General features: G+C 37.0%; 1 protein-coding gene across 10 annotated transcripts in view; it reads left to right on the top strand.

The window, feature by feature from the left end:
* rock2a (rho-associated, coiled-coil containing protein kinase 2a) overlaps positions 1-19,484 on the top strand; it is a 73,699-nt gene that overhangs the window by 30,809 nt on the left and 23,406 nt on the right. For all 10 annotated transcript variants that reach the window (XM_077236667.1, XM_077236658.1, XM_077236661.1 and 7 more), the window contains exons 2-3: positions 6,994-7,075; positions 11,060-11,160. In XM_077236667.1, the coding sequence (XP_077092782.1) occupies positions 6,994-7,075; positions 11,060-11,160 (183 nt within the window). The remainder of the gene's footprint in view (positions 1-6,993; positions 7,076-11,059; positions 11,161-19,484) is intronic.

The following is a 19,484-nucleotide window of genomic DNA, read 5'->3' on the forward strand; positions in this document are numbered from 1 at the left end:
AGACAGACAGACAGACAGACACACACACACGCAGCAACACACAGACAGACAGACAGACAGACAGACACACACACACACACACACACACACACACACACACACACACACACACACACACACACACACACACACACACACACACACACACACACACACACACACACACACACACACCTACCTCCATGGAATGGTGTTGCTTAAATGCCAAAAGGTTCTTCTCATTCTCCAATCACAGATAACCAATCATTGGAGTCAGGTGGCAGCCGTTACTTCCTGCTTATGGGAAGTAGAGAGAGAGAAACAGTTAGAAAGGGAAAAAAATAAAGAAAAGAAAACACATATGTTCTTGGACGTAAGAATAAATATTTGTTTTTCTTGATTTATTTTATTTGGAATTGCCTGTACTTATTGGATTCTAAATAATTAATTCTATTAATCCTATGCACTCAGTCATTCCAAAATTAAAGTCAAAATGGACTGTGCAACCCATATTGCTTTCGAAATTTGGACCTGAAATGAGATGGCCAAGTTTAACCTTTTGCATGTCAGCAGAGGTTTGTTCAACTCTGTGAGAACTTTCAGTTAAAGTTTAAGTATTAAAATGCTTGTCTCAGGTTAATGTGCAAAATGGCACATGAGTGGTGCATAAATGACACACTTTCAGGTTAAACTTTAAGCAATGCAGAGACAAAAGTAGTTGAAGTTCTGCATGTGTTGGATTGAAAATGGAGCTGCAGATTTAACCTGAAGTCCAGTGTGGTTGACGTATGTTGGTGTTTGTACAGGTGGTCTGCATGTGTGTTCATGGGTAATCTAGTAACGGTGGCCCCTTGTATTTCTGGCCTGAGGACTGGGCTTTTCAGCAAACCTCACACTATCCTCATGTTTTAAATGTTTACTTTGGTGTATTTTGTTATGTTCTGTTTCATGTCTCTGATGGCTGTATAGGAGAACGGGGCCACAGGAAGAAATTATGTCATCTCCAAACTACACCGTGACATTACAGCAGTTTCACTGGAGCCTCTGGTGGCAGGTGTCATTTCCTGTCTGTGCGTGCTTTGAGATAGACAGTGTGTTTTTCCTTAAATAGAAGTTTTATTATTTGAAGTGCCCTAAACTGATAAACAGGGTGTTGATATGGTAAAATATAAAGGACAGAGTTCAGCAGAATAGTCACATGTTGAAAATGTCATAGCAGGGTAACCCTTTATTTTACAGTGTTATTGTTACATATTTTACATGTACATACATAATTATATGGTAAGTACATGTTGTTAATTATTATTACTCAGTACTTAAATATATATTTACACTGTAACAATGACTCCTTAAACTAAAGTATAACCCAGAGCAGTTACTGAATTAACAAGTTGAATTGATTCAAACTGAGTTTAATTCTTTTGGACTGATTCATTCAAAGAACCGACTCTGAATCGTCTGCATGTTTTCTTTTGCCAACAGTAAACTTTTTTTCTTTCTTTTTTTATAAATAATTATTGGTCCCACTTAATATTAGGTGTTTTTAACTACTATATACTGTACTTGCATACAAATAAATTGTTCGGTGCATTGTACTTGTTGTGTTCATGTTGTGTTGCAAAACACTTTTGCTGTTGAGTTTGGATACGGGTTAGGGTAGGGACAGGTTTTGTGGCATGGTTAAGTTTAAGGATGGGTTAAGGTGTAAGGGAAGAGTAAACGGTGTAGTTAATATGGATTTAATTGCCAAGTTTTATTAATTACAGGTATTAGCCCAAGTACAAAGTGCACTAGTGCTGCCCATAGTCAGCCAAATGTTAATCTACGAGAAGAGGCTTACACAACCAAATTTTGATTAGTCGGATGGTCTCAGAAAATAAAAAGACTCCAAAGGAACTGGCGAAGTCACGCATTCTGTGAAGGACTGTTAACACTGCTGGTCCATGATGTGGTAGGCCTAATTGTGTTGGGTAGGAAATTGAAATGTTTGCCTATTATTGATCAACCTTAGACATGGCTTAGCATTTGAAACATGTTAGAAAATTAATCAAAATATGGCTAGTAAAAATAACAAAAATAATAATTGAAACCTCTTCAATTTGAATTTATTTGTATAGCGCTTTCCACAATACATGTCGTTTTAAAGCAGCTGTAAATGCATGTGTCTACATTACAATTTAGAGTGATCTGTCTAAGTAATGTCCATCAGTACAGAAATGTACAGTTCTAAGATAATACAAATCATGTAGTTAACTAACATCATGTATTCATTTTAGGAAGAAACAATGAACTAATTAAAGTAATTATTACAAGTTGTGAACTGAGTACAATATATATAGAAAATGTTGCATTGGTGTATGTTGGTTCAGAGTTGGCGTCCCTGGCAGCAGTTGGAGTCATCTCTTCACAGGTGTTGGGTCACCAGTCTTCGTAAGAGGCTGGATCCAAACTGGAGCTGGCGTGTAGTCTCTAGTTACTTCAGGATGGGCATCCCGAGATAAAACAGAGAAGCAAATGGTAAATAAGTAGCGTAGCTGCTGTTCATAATTTCGAAAAATGATAATCATTTGTGCATTTGATCTGATGAAGTTCCTTGAACTGGAGTACAAGGTTATAAGGTATATTATGAATGCTTGGCTAAAGAGATGTGTCTTTAATCTAGATTTAAACTGGGGATAGTGTCTCAGTGTCTTCCATCATCAGGAATGCTATTCTAGAGTTTAGGAGGAAATGTGAAAATGCTCTCCCTCCTTTAGTGGACTTAGATATCCTAGTAGGCACTACAAATATATAGAGTTTTGTGACCTTAAAGACCATGATGGATAGTAGGGCGATAGAAGATCGGTTAAATACACATAAGCTAAACCATTTAGGGCCTTATAGGTAGCAGTACTTCGTAATCAATATGGAACTTAAAGGAGTAGTTCACTTTAAAATGAAACTTTCCCTATGATATACTCCCCCTCAGGCCATGCTAGGTGAATGTGACTTTCTACTTTCTAGACTAATACAATCTGAGTTATATTAATAAACTCGCTACAGTTACATAATACACACTAATAAACACTGACGCTTCCAAGCTTTATAATGGGAGTGAATTGCAACCATCAGTTTGAAGCTCAAAAAAGTGCATCCATCCATCCAGTTCTTTTATGATGGATGGATGCACAGCTTCAAACTTATGGTTGCAATTCACTGACATTATAAAGCTCGGATGTGTCCGGGTGTTTATTAATATTACTCCGATTGTATTCGTCTGAAAGAACGAATACAGCTCATATACACCTAGGATCGCTTGTGAGTGGGTAAATCATGGGGTAATTTTCATTTTAAAGTGAACTACTCCTTTAATAGGAAACCAGTGTAGAGATGATAAAATTGGTGTTTTCTGATCATAATTTCCTGACCTGGTAAGAGCAACTGCATTTTGGACTAATTGTAGCTTGTTTATTGAGGATGCAGGACAACCAGCTAGTAATGCATTACAGTAATCAAGTCTAGAGGTCATGAATGCATGAACTAATTTTTCTGCATCTGAAACAGATAGCATGTTCCGTAGCTTAGCGATGTTTCAGATGCGGAAGAAAGCTGTTTTTATAACATGAAATATGATTTTCGAAAGACAAGTTGCTGTCTAATATAACACCCAGGTCTTTAACTGTAGAGCAGGGGTTGACACCAGGCCAAAACTGTCCCGCCAGCAATAATATCGGGTCCGCGCCCGCAGGCAGATTATTTTAATAGCGGCTGTTTCTGAAAATGATCTGTCATGACATTAACAGTTACTCACAAAATGTAAATTAGCGGCAATTCGTGGGGCGCAATTGCTTGAAAGGGGGGTTTGTTATTATTTTTAGTGACAAAGACAACTAAACATTTGCAGGTTCCCTTTTAGCATTGGGTTTAAATGCAAAATATTATCAAATAGGCGATTTTACATTTCGCTTTGAAACCAAATCTTACGTCTTGTCAGTCAAGCTCGCCTCACTCTTGTCACTTGATAAATTAAATCTGACTCCTGCTAAACTGTGCTGCGACTCTCGTTCAGATCATGCTGAACGGAGCGGACATGTTCAGTTTTTACTTGTAGTGTCTGTTCTCTATCTGAACTAAATCAGTTTTATTACTATAGAAAATCAATCTTTTCAACCACACAGTATTGTTGTTTCTTCATTGCAAATATTCTAATTATAACAGAATTACTGGGATAGTCTATTGTCCGTATATAAACACCTATAAAACGCATATAAATTTACCTTCGTGATCAAAATAAACACCTTCTCTTATTAACGATTCAAATAATGATTGTATTACATCGTTAAACCACTAGATGGTGACAAGTGACTGTTAAATTTATTTTTCAATAAATTATTCAGTCAAGAGATTTGTTCAAAAAGGCTGATTAATCCAGCAATGGAACAAGTAAAGTATTTATAAGTGAGTAATTGAATCTTTCATAGAAACCGATTAAAAAATATATAATTTATTCAAATTAATTAAACATTTTAAACAGACTGCAGCTATTAACATTTTGTCAGAATCTCTGGTAAATTACATGTTATTTTATTTAGTTGTCTGTTCCAGAATCATGATCTCTATTTGAACCGAAAATTCTGAAGAAAATTGTGATTCTCAAATGATCCAGAATTGCGCAGCTCTCATTCAAACGAACGAATGAACTCTGAAATCGGGTGTGCCCCAAAAGTGCTAGCATGAAAGCACCCTTATTGTGCTGGTACTCACAAGTCATGACATGGAGCAAAATTGACCTACTGGTGCAGAATTTATGTGACTTAATGGCCAATTAAAAAGTGCATTAATATTAAGGTTATGTTCACAGTGTTAGTAATATCTGATAGAGTATGGAGGTAGTTTTGTTTCTTTATTATTCAATCAAAAAAAATATTTTCAATTAAAAAAACCTTCACTTCAATAAAAGTAAAACTATTCAATCAAAGAAAAAAAGTATTTGAATCCAAAAATATATTTGAGACTCAAAAAGATACATTTGAACAATGCTTTTCTTTGATTGAAAATGTTTTCTTTGATAGAAGTCCGTTTTGTTTTGTTTAAAGCAACCTTTTTAATTGAAGTAACATTGTTTTTTGATTGGACCATATAATAGGTAGGACATTTGTGTCTTTATCATTCAATCAAAAAAGAAGTTGCTTCAAACAAAAAACAACAGAATCAATAAAAAAGTCACTTCAATGAAAAGATAAACATTTTCAAATATAGAAAATCGTTTTTGAATGCAAATAAAGACTCCAAAAATTGCATTTGAACACTTTTTTTTAAATTGAAAACGTTCTCTTTGATTGAAGTAATCTTTTTTGTGTTTGGGCCATACATGGGTAGGACATTTGTGTCTTAATCATTCAATTCCAAAAAAGTTGTTTCAATCAAAAAAAAAATTTTCAATCAAAGAAAAAACTGTTCAAATGCACAAAAAAAATTACCCCGTGAATAAAAAAAGTATTGAAGAGAATGTTTTTTCGTTGTTTTTTTTAATTTTTTATTTGAAGTGAAAAAAAGTTCAAATTGTTTTGATTTAATCTTTTTTTTTTTTAAGTGAAAAAAGTTTTGAAGTTCAGATTTTTTCGTTTGAATCACTTTTTTTTTGAAGTGCAAAAAATTTTGAAGTTCAATTTTTTTTGATTGAATCATTTTGACACAAACGTTCCGCAGTGGGCGGGTGCTTCTCTATTGGTCAGACATGTTTGATTGACAAGTGTCTACACCAACGACATCTTTCTGTTCGCCACTCGCCAGTCTCAAATACATTTTTGGATTCAAATACTTTTTTTCTTTGATTGAAAAGTTTTTCTTTTATTGAAGTGAAGGTTTTTTTAATTGAAAATATTTTTTTGATTGAATAATAAAGAAACAAAACTACCTCCATAATAGAGTACTATAGAGTGAAGTTAAGAAAAAAGAGAGAAGTCCATAAGATTTCAGATTGTGCAGTAAGGGTATAGAACTTTTTTGGGAGTTGAAGGCAGGGCAGGAGAGAGAGTGAAAATAGAGAGGAGGGGGAGAGGTGTGGCTGTTGGACATTCCGACTGCTTTTCCGGTAAGGGTTTCCAGCGAGACCATGCCTGGTATGTCGGTCACAACAGACCTGGTCTTGCTTCAAATCACTTTACAAGCGCAGCAGTGCAGTAACCTCCGGCCGTCACCTCAGTCTGTATGTGCAGAAACAAATCTATGGCTCTGGTGGTCTCAACATCTGCTTAATTATTTTAAATGCATTTCCGTTCATTATACACTGCATTCCTTCAGGACAGGACATCATCCAGATGCCCAAAAAAGGTGAATTGTGTTCTGGGTAACAAAGGTAGTTCAACCTTTTTTTTGATTTATGACTTCGGCCACATCAGCAGAAGTGAATGTTCTTTTATTATCTACTGACTTTTTATAAAGCCTTGCTGATTTATCAATCTTAAGATTTCTTCAGGCTGGAAGTTCTTCCTAGCCATTTAACATCCTGTCCTTGAAGTATGCCTGTAGCTAATTCCAGAGCTTAAATAAGAGATATCACTCGATAGCATTTGTTTGCCCATGTCTTCTCACACAGTTTAACAATTCAGAAAACTAATCCCATCTGGTTACTGCTTTGGAAATGTCTGTCTTTGTTTAGCTACAATTATTTTTATAAAATGGCTGTCATTTCATGTACCAATTCTGATTGTGTGTGTGTGTGTGTGTGTGTGTGTATATATATATATATATAGAATTGGATGCCAGGAGCAAATGAACCACTATCTGTTATGCTACCCTGAAAATTGGCCAAATGGATAATGAAAGTGCATCAGGTAGCAAGCAACAATTAAAGCATTATGTATGGTGTTTGGTAAAGGTCAAAATAAATAAGAACCATTGTGAAAATGGATGGAATCAATCAATGACTAGAAATTTCTAAGAAAAACAGACATGTTCATTTTGCATTAATATTATTTGCATGGAGGCCATTATTTTAATGTTTCACTCAAAGTGTTTGTGTTTCTGTTTCAGGACTCCATGAATGCCCTGGTTTTAGATCTGGACTCTCCGGCCTTACGTAAAAATAAGAACATTGAGACCTTCTTGAACAGATGTAAGTATCTGGTTTTAAGAGACCTCAGATTTTCTCTGATTGTTGTTCTGTGTTATTCTGTGGGTAAAGGAAATACTTAATGGTGGCATCGTGTTTTACAATAAGGCTGCTTCCTGCTACAACGTCAACAGCATTTATATGAATTTTAATGTTTTGAGTGGCTCTTCCTAATTTGGGCCCATCAATTTAAAACACAGAAGCTCATCACATAAATAATGTCAACAACATATTAGAGCTGCACGATTCGGGATAAATTTAGGATGGAGATCACGATTCTGAACAGACAACAAAACATATAATTTAGGTTCGGTTTGAGTGAATGATTCAATGACTTTAATATTCAGTTTGTTGTTGTCATAAGTGATCTTTGATATTTGTTTAAATTCAGTGCCTGTGTGAAACCATCTGTGTATGTTTGCTCTATTTATGCGCTGTTAAACTTTTCACTAATTATCACATTCTGTCACGATTTTGTTCCTGACTTTGCTTGTTGTCATGGAGACCATAGGGCTGTACGGATGTTATAATGTGTGGTTTGGATGAGAGAGTGTGACTCAACAGTCCTCTCATCCAGACTGTGTAGCCTCTCTACTGGCCTTTGATAATTGTCATTCCTGATGTTGATGTCGATGTCCTCAATACTAAGCTTTATAATATATACTGAAAATGTGTGAGGGTTTTTTTGTTGGGCATTGTTCAGTAGTGGTTGAACATTATGGGTTTTTCAGTTGCCAATGGCTATATCTAGAAACCATTATGGCCGTAGGCCGATTATAATTCAAATGTGTTTGTGTATAAGATTAGGGGTGCTCCGATCAGGATTTTTGGGACCGATCCCAATTACTGGAAGCTGTATCACCAGATACCGATCACCCATTACAGGGTCTATTTGAAGCCTTCTATTTATCATGTAGCATTATTTATTAAACTTTATTTAACAACAATGTACATTAAGTATTACAATTAAGAGAAGACTACGTATCATGAATTGACACCTGTGTATTTATTTGCAAGCAACATGTCCAGGATATTAACTTAGCAGCCTGTGCTTGGTTATTAGGAAAAGCTTATGGCTTGACAAATACAACTTTCCTGTAGAATATAAAATAAAAAAAGACAGAACATCTGAGTCTTTAAATTTAGCTTTAGACTAACTAAAAAATGCAACAAAAAAGGCTATAGCCAAAATAATGTTTTGAGTCAGTCAGCCATCAGTTTTTGTTTTTCTAATACACTTAAAGGACCACAGGTAGTTAAGTGCACAGCAACAGAAAATACAAATAACTAACAACTTCCATATCTGTATATATATCTATAACTTTGCTTTTTCTGGGATGCTCAGTCAGATTTTGTGGGCATTTAGAGAGGAAGAGTGAGGTAGAGAAAGAGAGAGTGGGGATAGAGATTATTAGATTCATTTCTCTCCCAAAGCTTACTTCATAAGCATCAACATTTTGTAATTTTTTTTTTTTGTTGCAAGAACCCTTGCAATATTATTTTATACAGATTAAGAAAGCCACCACTACTAGTCACATCTATGGTTAGATTGATTTGTTTAGATCCAGTGAAGTCATGTCCCACCACTTTTTCTAAGGATTGATATTGTCCCCCACCAATTTTTGTAACATTGAGGCACGGATGTACCTAATACAAATAAATAAAACATCTCCAGTTGACTAGCAGAGCATTCATTTAGTCCGCTATTAAATAAGAAATCTAGCGCTAAAATATATTTTTTTGTTTGTTTTTTTTACTCAAGCTGAGCGCTCGTTGCCGCTGCTATCAGTGTCATGGATACATTATTCTCTGTGGCTCACGCAGTCTTCACTCGGACACGCGCTTCAATCTATCGCCGTTACGGACTCTATTCATTCCGGTGAAATCACAAAATAAAATGCACACAAACCAGCTTGATATAGACTGTAACCACTGATGAACAAAAAAAAAACTATTTGAGTGCGGATTAGAACCCGCAACCTCTGACACGCTTGCCAAAAGATCTACCACTAGACCATTTAAGAACTCAAACGTAGTTTGCGGATCGATCGATTTCTTTACGAGTTGAGCAGAGAGGCAGCACAGTTTGACAAGTGGACAGCGGCATTGTACACATATTGCAGATTGATTGCTAATGAATTGTCTTTTTTACACACCTTGTAGAATTGCCAGACCGGTGAAGTAGGTTTGGGGGATAGCCAAATTTTGATACCGTCAAACCTCCTCCCTATTTTACCGGGGTATACGGTATTACCGTGACTAATTAAAATTTATGACATAAGGCTCAGACAGCGTCACCAAAATGTTGGCTTGTGCCTACACCGTTCAGAAACTGAATACCAGATTGGGCACAAAAAAACCCAAAACAAAAATCAAGGCCAACCCGTGCACGTTGTGTCTGGTCCCGGCTGACGGCATTAAATGTAATTATGAGCCGGAGCCCTATTTAGACTCGACTGTTTTTAATACGTGGGCCGTTATAATATGGTGGCGCCAAATAATTTTTTAACCCAGGTGCTGAGGGGGGGATAGATATAAATACTATTTATAAATGAGCAAAAATGGGACACTTAATAATATTTAATTATTTTAATTATGACAATTAAAGTATTCATTTTATTAATTAATTTAAATTAAATTAACAAGCAACAAGCAAGAAGTGCATTTGTAAATCTGGTGACACGCGTCCATTGATTTTTATTAATACAACTTTTCTGTCAGTGCTGCAAAGATTAAGTTGATGATCCCCATCTCCTAGTGAACGCGTATATATAGAGAGAAATGCAAATCATGGATTACATAATCAGAAGGTAGGCTATAGGCTAGCCTTTTTCTTTTCGTTTTGAATTGTTTCGTTTAAAGAAATTGACGATTGATATCTCCGTAGTGAACGCGCCTATAGAGAGAAATGCACATCATGGATTAATCAGAGAGTATGCTGCTTATATTCCTTTTCCTTTTGAATTGTTTCGTTTAGAGAAATTGAAAGTATCGCCATCTCTTATGCGCACGATCATGTCATGATTATGTTGTCTGCTATATTTGATTCTTATTTATTAAATCCAGGCAATTGGTTGATAAAACAATTATTAAAATTAAGATACAATATTATATATACAAAATGAAATTCACTTTAAAGAAAGGCCTTTTACAAAATGAAACTTAATTAAGTGGTCAATGTCTGACTCCCGATGCATCCCATCTTACTCGTGCTGTTCAGTTTTCATTATCAACGTTAAAAAAAATTACATCATAATATTTTAACAAATATAAACTAATGCGCTTATTTAATGAACTCGGGGCAAAATGCATCCTCGCAGCAGTGAGTGGGTGGTTGTTTCGGAGATGCGACATCTACATCTCTCGCGGTCACCTTTTTTTATTGCAACATTTACAAATTGCCTCGTCAGTATTTACCGCCTCTCCATTCTCTCTCTCTCTCTTTCTCCTCCACACTGTCACTTGATGACAACTACATAAGCATTTTTAGGCATTGAATAAATTATATTTATATATTATATATAAGTGCCGGTAATGACAGTATTGAAACTGATACCGTTGCTATTTTAAGAGCCCGCGGTATACGATATTACCATAATACCGCCCAACCCTACGGTGAAGCCATTTTTACCAGGGCATAAAAAATTGTCTCGCGAGTTTTGCGTCATCTGATCGGCTTTTCTGGATCGGCCATTATAGAGACCGCCGATCACACATCCCAAAGCAATTATCGGATAATTATGATCGGCGACCGATTAATCGGAGCACCCTTATTTAAGATAATATAAAAATAATATAATTTAGTATAATTTAAAGATAGCAAATGATATGTACACAGAATTTACTCATAAATATTTGAAAACCCTTCAGGTACTTAGTACAGTAGTAACTATCATTACCATTTACAGATCTGACAGATCATCAGAATCTAGTTCTTTCATCATGACATAACCAAAGAAATGTGATTTTGATGTGTTCTGTGTACAGATGAGAAGGTCATGGGCCAAACAAGGGAGCTGCAGATGAAGCCAGAGGATTTTGACCGAGTGAAGGTGATCGGTAGAGGAGCATTCGGAGAAGTCCAGTTGGTGAGTGTGTTTGTTTGAGATAATTTCAGAATAATATGTATGTGCATTCAAAAGTATAATATGTATGTGCATTCAAAAGTATACGTGTTGATATAAAAATAAAAAAAACTATTTACTTTGTTAGTACACATTACTAGTTTTGTGGTGAACAATTCATCTGTGCAAGTTGATTCACTCAAAAAAAATGTAAAACTTTTTTTTTTCTTTGCAATCTTTGATCAAATCTGAAAATGTACTTCCCCTCTGGAATGGCCTTCCATCTCTGATGGAAGTTTGAACATCCCCTCCAGTGGTCTGCTGTGAGCTTTGACAGCGAGCTGAATGGATCGCCCACTTTTCTAGATCCAATCAGTTCTTAGCGGGGGGGAAAAACACCACGGCCTGTATTTTTCTCCTTCAATATTCCGTTTCACTTGGAAAATACGTCACAACACTGAAGTCGGTCACAACCTCCGGTTCACGGTGGTTCTTCCGGTTCTCTTTACGAGAACTTAAAAGAATAAATATGTTAAATGTAGTTAAATTTAACAGTTAATTTACCTAATTTGACATTCCAACTGTATCTTTCTCTTCTGTCTGATGTCATAATCCTTTAGCTAGTTTGAGTAAATTAGTGCTAAGGCGATTTATTTATGGGAATTTTAAAGGAAGTAAAACAGGGTCCCCTCAGGGTCAGTTTGAACAAATTTAAGGCCATAAACATTCTTAAATATCTTAAATGGGACTAGAAAATTCTTAATTATCATTTCAAGAGGTCTTAAATGTGGTGATGAAAAAAAACGATATCACGATATAGCTTAATTTAATTGATTAATAAACTTCAAAAGGCTATGATTTAATTAAATTTTCAAAGTAAATGCATGTCTCTGTTGTGCTTTCTACAGGCTCAATGGTTTGCATTTTCATTCAGCTCACAGCAAAATCGACCCATATTTTTACGCAGCATACCAGTGTTGATAACTGGTGGATCAAAAAGAAGCAAATGTGCATTCTGAAAATCTACACAAACACTCACACAGTGAGTGTGTGTGTGAGTATATATGATATATATATATATATATATATATATATATATATATATATATACAGGTGCTGGTCATATAATTAGAATATCATCAGTTGATTTATTTCAGTAATTCCATTCAAAAAGTGAAATTTGGATATTATATTCATTTATTACACACAGACTGATATAATTCAAATGTTTATTTCATTTAATTGTGATGATTAAAACTGACAACTAATGAAAATTCCAAATTCAGTATCTCCGAAAATTTGAATATTACTTAAGAACAATACAAAAAAGGATTTTTAGGAATGTTAGCCAACTGAAAAGTATGAACATGAAAAGTATGAGAATGTACAGCACTCAATACTTAGTTGGGGCTCCTTTGGCCTGAATTACTACAGCAATGCGGCGTGGCATGGAGTCGATCTTCTGTGGCACTGCTCAGGTGTTATGAGAGCCCAGGTTGCTCTGATAGTGGCCTTCAGCTCTTCTGCATTGTTGGGTCTGGCGTATCGCATCTTCCTCTTCACAATACCCCATAGATTTTCTATAGGGTTAAGATCAGGCGAGTTTGCTGGCCAATTAAGAACAGGGATACCATGGTCCTTAAACCAGGTTCTGGTAGCTTTGGCACTGTGTGCAGGTGCCAAGTCCTGTTGGAAAATGAAATCGCATCTTCCTCTTCACAATACCCAATAGATTTTCTATAGGGTTAAGATCAGGCGAGTTTGGTGGCCAATTAAGAACAGGGATACCATGGTCCTTAAACCAGGTTCTGGTAGCTTTGGCACTGTGTGCAGGTGCCAAATCCTGTTGGAAAATGAAATCTGCATCTCCATAAAGTTGGTCAGCACCAGGAAGTATGAAGTGCTCTAAAACTTCCTGATAGACGGCTGCGTTGAACTTGAAAACCGAACCTCAGAAAACGCAGTGGACCAACACGAGCAGATGACATGGCACCCCAAACCATCACTGACTGTGGAAACTTTACACGGGACTTCAAGCAACATGGATTCTGTGCCCCTCCTCTCTTCCTCCAGACTCTGGGACCTTGATTTCCAAAGGAAATGCAAAATTTACTTTCATCAGAGAACATAACTTTGGACCACTCAGCAGCAGTCCAGTCCTTTTTGTCTTTAGACGCTTCTGACGCTGTCTTGTTCAAGAGTGGCTTGACACAAGGAATGCGACAGCTGAAACCCATGTCTTGTATACGTCTGTGCGTGGTGGTTCTTGAAGTACTGACTCCAGCTGCAGTCCACACTTTGTGAATCTCTCCCACATTTTTTAATGGGTTTTGTTTCACAATCCTCTCCAGGGTGCGGTTATCCCTATTGCTTGTACACTTTTTTCTACCACATCTTTTCCTTCCCTTCGCCTCTCTATTAATGTGCTTGTAGAAGGCAAAAGGAGCCCCAACTAAGTATTGAGTGCTGTACATGCTCATACTTTTCCTGTTCATACTTTTCAGTTGACCAACATTTCTAAAAATCCTTCTTTTGTATTCGTCTTAAGTAATATTCTAATTTTCAGAGATACTGAATTTTGGATTTTCATTAGTTGTCAGTTTTAATCATCACAATTAAATGAAATAACCATTTGAAATATATCAGTCTGTGTGTAATGAATGAATATAATATCCAAGTTTCACTTTTTGAATGGAATTACTGAAATAAATCAACTTTTTGATGATATTCTAATTATATGACCAGCACCTGTATGTGTATGTGTATATATATATATATATATATATATATATATATATATATATATATATATATATATATATATATGGCGGGTGGTGCATTTCACACCTTAGGCCTTCAGTGGTGTCGTACCTGAATTAATCCACCTCTTAAAATGCTTTTAACAGCGCACAGAGTGTTTATAATTTGTTGTGAAATTGACGTTTTATTTTGCACTGGCAGATATAGGGTTAATGCGGTGAGTTCGGAAAAGGCCGGGTAGAGAGAAACTAGCAAGTAAGTTAGGCTGGTGCTATCATGTTGTTTTGCGTTGCGATTAAAAAGGTTCAGAAACGGAGCCTCCCTTGTCTGTCGTTCTTCAGACATTACAAAAGTATGAATGTTTGAAAAAAAAAAAGTTTCAGCAATAAATTTACACAAAAAATTAAGAGGAAAATCATATTCAGCATCGGAAAAATTGGGTCAAAAATAAGCATTATACTCATCAAAACTACTGGCTATTTTTACACAAAATCCATCCTTATTTCTTTCCTCAAGAAGACTTCGATTATACTCTGTAATTTGTACGAAATTACAGATTTCGTAAGTACGATTATTGTCTGAGAAATAATCACGATTTAACGATTATCACGATTATTATGCATAAGTTAATTTCACAACACTACTAATGTATAATATCACATGAACACTCAACACAATATTTTAATGTGTTATTTATTGCTGCCACAACATAGTACAAAATTATAAAATGACAAACAATAATCAATCTCTTTCTTTGGAATTAAAGAGAAGTGCTTTGTAAACATCCAGTATTTTCCTTTTAAAAATAACAAATTAAGTCAAAGGCTGCAGGGCTCTTTGATTGAAATAGATCACAGAATTATTAAGCGTTTAGTTTAATCTAAATTTATTTTCAACCTGAGGTAGAAAACTTGAAAACATGAAAACAATATCTTGTTGGTATTTGACTTAAAAACATAAATAATACTATAAAGGGATAATAAATCCCAATGAAAATAAGAATAAACAAAGTCTTTGGATCTATTGAATTAAATGTAAGCTAAACATTAACCATGTATTTCTTTTAGAAGAAAACAAATGTAAAAAATTAAAACCACTTTTCCTAAAATAAAACAGTCTTCTTTTCAATGAATGATATATGCATTCTTTATAACTACTTGCATAAATCATTCTTTATTCTTTCAAGCAGACATATTTATTTGTATGAATATAATTAATCCTTATTAAAGCTATTAACAAACAGTGAATGTTTTTCTCTTTTTCTTTTGTTGCTGGACACAGACCGCAATAATTTTATTATCCACTATCACTTTAAGATGTCGGATCATGTCCAATGACATGGGGATCCAATTGCACTGATGCACATCCGATTCACTCAAAACTGTTTAAGACATAACCGACATATTTTACATGAATACTCTCCAAAACAGACATTTAGACATCATGTTGTGTGTATTTGTCTATTCAGACACGAAAGAGAGCTCAATTCAGTACTCGCGCGCTGAATAGGTGTCTTATGTGCATGGCTGCACGCTTCTGGTCGGGTGTGTGCGCACAGAAAATGTACCGAATGGAGCTCTTTTTTGCATCGTCACTCTTATTCAGATCTATATGTCTGCTCTACTCATTCTCCCAGAGGTTTACATTTTTTTTAAACATTTTATGAGACCGCTGGGTAGATCAGCACGTTACAGTACAAATGTGCGCATCTACCACAAACATCAGGACATCAGTTCTGACTGGATCGCTTCCCAAATCGTCACTATCTAACATTTTCATCTAGTTTTTACTCATTGACGAAAATGTCAATAGGTTTTCTTCATAGTTTTTGTCATTCAAAACTAGGTTTTATTAGTTTATTAGTTTTATTATTTATTTAGTTACAAAATGTCCGTTCCTTGTAGAACACTCGGTGTAGCATAGTCTTTACGATTAATTAACCGTGACGTTTTAAAGCGCGGTTAATTGTGAAATCCGGTAATCGCTGCATCCCTACTCTGTTGTACAGGTTATCTGTGCGTTTCAGTTCCAACAATGAGTCTTTTCTACCAAGGCTAATGCTGAAAGTCGAGTCTATCCCGTCGTATTTCTGGCATAAATTTAAATTCGCTTTAGGGCTGATAGTGTCTGCTCGACAGAAGCAGTGGACACAGGGACTGTCACCACAAAACATGACGATGTGTACAGCTGCCCCATGCTCTCACAGATTTTTGAAGGAAATCAATGAGATCAGTGGGACTTTTGCCTTCAAAATCAGACATAGCATACATTACAGTCAGTTAATTCTGTTTTTACCCGGACAGATCGAATAGAGTTCTGTGACTCTGCGTTAAGATGAATAGGGGATTTTTTTATCTGGTAGGTTTGAAACTTTTGGGGGTCGAGGAGGGAGAGAAACATTAATTTGTGGGTTGAAAAACTATTAAATCTACAGGGATATATTTTAGTTTATGCTAGGGATGCACCAATATAAATATTTTGGCCGATACCGATAACCGTTAATAATCAATAATCTTTACATTTGAAAGCCAACAAATCTAAATTCAAGTTTTTATATACTGGGTAGAGAGTAGTTCGCTACAGATACGGTTAGCTAGCTCTGACTACTAGTAGGCTACGCGCTCTGACCATCCAATCAAAGGACGTGAAAATGCCGACGTTTTTGTACACCTGATAGATGGCCCTGGTGCAGTCTAATCAAAATCTGATTAAATCTGACTGATTATCTGATTGGTTAAAGCAACAGTTGCATTGCCATTGATTTTAAGCTACAGGCGCCCGCACTGTCGATTCTGAGGGCCACAAGGCAGATTTCTTTGACCCTGGCAACACCAGGGGCCTCATGTACAAAGACTTGCGTTGAATTCATACTAAAACATCGCGTACGGACAAAGCTGTAAATGTGCGTACGCACAAAAAAAAACAGATGTATGAATCTCTGCGTACGAAGGTTCCCACGCATATTCTCTTTGTACATCCCAATTAACGTAAAATTGAGCGCACATGCACGAGCACAACGCCCCACCCAGTCTCCTCCCTCAATTAAATCATTTAAATATGGTAATTAGTCCAATTTGGAAAAAGAAACCTGCAAGAACATGGCTAAAGCAAGCAAGAAACGAAATTTCACTGAAAATGAATTAGAGGTCCTACTATTAGAGGTAGAAACAAGAAAAAATATTTTATTTGGAACTTTGTCCTCTGGAATGAATAACAAAAGAAAGAAAAAAGAGTGGGAGAGTTTGTCTGATGCCGTCAACGCGGTGGGATCTGAGAGTCGCACCGTAAATGAGCTGAAGAAGAAATGGTCTGACATAAAGGTGGAAGTTAAGCGGAGAACTGCTGCGCACCGCCACAGTGTGGGCAGAACAGGCGGTGGTACAGGGGCCGATGAACTTTCACCCTTTGATCAGAGAGTTGCCTCTATTGTAGGAGACACGTTAATCTCTGGAATCGTATCCGTTGATGTGGGAGACTCGGATATACTGCAGGACTGCCAGCAAGGTAACTAATGTAAAATGTATTTCCTTAACTTTGATACATATAGCCTACCAGCCACCATTTTAATTTTAAAATGCATGCAATGTAGCAAAAAGTACACCAGAGATTTTTCGTATCCACTGCTTTTATTGCAAATGCGTGTACCCATTAATAAGGAACCGATTCAAATTACTGTTAACATGTGGCTGTGTTTATTTGGACTTAGGAACCGCAGGAACAACAGCAGGAACGTCCTCTGGCACGCACTCAGAGTCCGCACCACCAGAGTCTGCACCGCCAGAGCCCATTCAGTCCAGCGTCTCCGGTGTCTCTAATGCTCCCCCCAGTGCTGAAGCCCGTCCATCTGGCCGCGTCTTGACGCATGCTGTTCTGGAGTCACAACAGCAAATTGTTAGGGCCATTGGAGAAATTAACAGTCACCTGAAAAATGTCACTGACGCACTCACAGAAATAAGCCATTCATTAAAGGAATTGGTGAAAAAATGAACTTTGTGTCTGAGTAGCCTACCATTTATATTGTCGCAATTACACGTTGACGGGCCTGAATGGCTTGTTGATTGTGCTGCACATATACTGGTCCTGGGTCAGAGTCATCTGGCAGTGCTGCCACCTCACCAAGGGGTATGCCATGCCTGTGCGCGACATTGTGCAGCACTCCACAGGCCAGTATGATGTGGCAAACCTTGTCAGGGCGGTATAACAGCATCCCCCCGGTCCTGTCAAGGCAGCGCCACCGACATTTCAGCTGCCCAATCGCCCGCTCCACAACTGACCGAGTGCGAGAATGGGCATCATTGTATCTGCGCTCTCGGTCAGTTTGTGGGTTGGTGAGGGGGGTTAACAGCCACGTCTTTAGTGGATAACCACTGTCTCCTGATGGGCAGTTGAATAATAACACACAAAAATTAAACTTTTAGATAGAACTACATTTAAATGCATAACTTACCAAGTAGCCACCCATCGCGCACCCTGCCAGCTTGGAGTCTCATCCCAACCATGCTATTTGTAAGGATATATGAATCATGGGTTGCCCCAGGCCACCTTGCCACAATATTTGTTAGGCGCATTTGTGCATCACATATAATCTGCACATTTATTGAATGAAAATGTTTCCGATTCACATATACAAATTCTTCTTCAGATGGCGCCTTTATAGCAATATGTGTGCAGTCGATCGCTCCGATTACATTAGGAAAACCGGCTATCGCAGCAAATTGCGCTTTAATGTTTGGCTGGTCACCTGCATCGTATGGGAACGTTATATACCTGGTAGACAAGCGGATGATCCCGTCCCATACAGCTGGCATTGCACGGCTCAAACACGACTGGCTTATTCCTGAGCGGTCTGCCAGTTCTCTTTGGAAAGAACCAGTTGCCAGGAAACCAAGTGTAGTAAGCACCTGTAAAGGAACGGGCAATGCGTGGCTCCTCACTGTCTCTCTTTCCAAATTCGGACCCAACTCAGCGCAGAGTTCCAAGAGTATAGGCCGTGGAAATCTGAAACGGCTGATAAGCCAGTCATCATCGTGGGCCAGAAAATCATTGTGGTCCCTAAAAACTCGTTCTCTCCGTATTCGTCCATTGAAAATGTCCTCTAATAAAGCCAACGCTGCCATTGTTAGACGGGTTGTATCAATTTGCACATGCTTTATATATGTTCTTACTTAATTGCATAATTAATAAAATATTTTAATAAGACTTGTGTGACAATAATATGTCAAATAATTGATCAATTACAAATTATAAGCAATATCTGACAGCTGGTGGTGCGATAGAACAATTCGTAGTGTAATGTTTGCCACTTCACTTTATTGCCTCTATGAGTCGCCAACGGACAAAAACTATGAGAAATGTACGTACGCCAGACATGAGATCGGCGTGGAGGAACGCACATTCTCGCGTTAATTTCACTGTTAGTACATCTGGCCGTGAACGTGAAAGCTGACGTACGCCGTGTTTTTGTGCGTACGCAGTGTTGATACATGAGGCCCCTGATGGCTGGAATATGATTGGATAAAAGTTCTAATATAAACATTCACCACTGGAAGCAGCGCAACCAAGAGAAAGCTATGGAATTAAGAGAATGT

Source organism: Siphateles boraxobius, unplaced genomic scaffold (genome assembly GCF_051911475.1).
Source record: "Siphateles boraxobius isolate OS27281-9 unplaced genomic scaffold, OSU_SipBor_1 20, whole genome shotgun sequence".
In the NCBI taxonomy this organism is placed as follows: domain Eukaryota; kingdom Metazoa; phylum Chordata; class Actinopteri; order Cypriniformes; family Leuciscidae; genus Siphateles; species Siphateles boraxobius.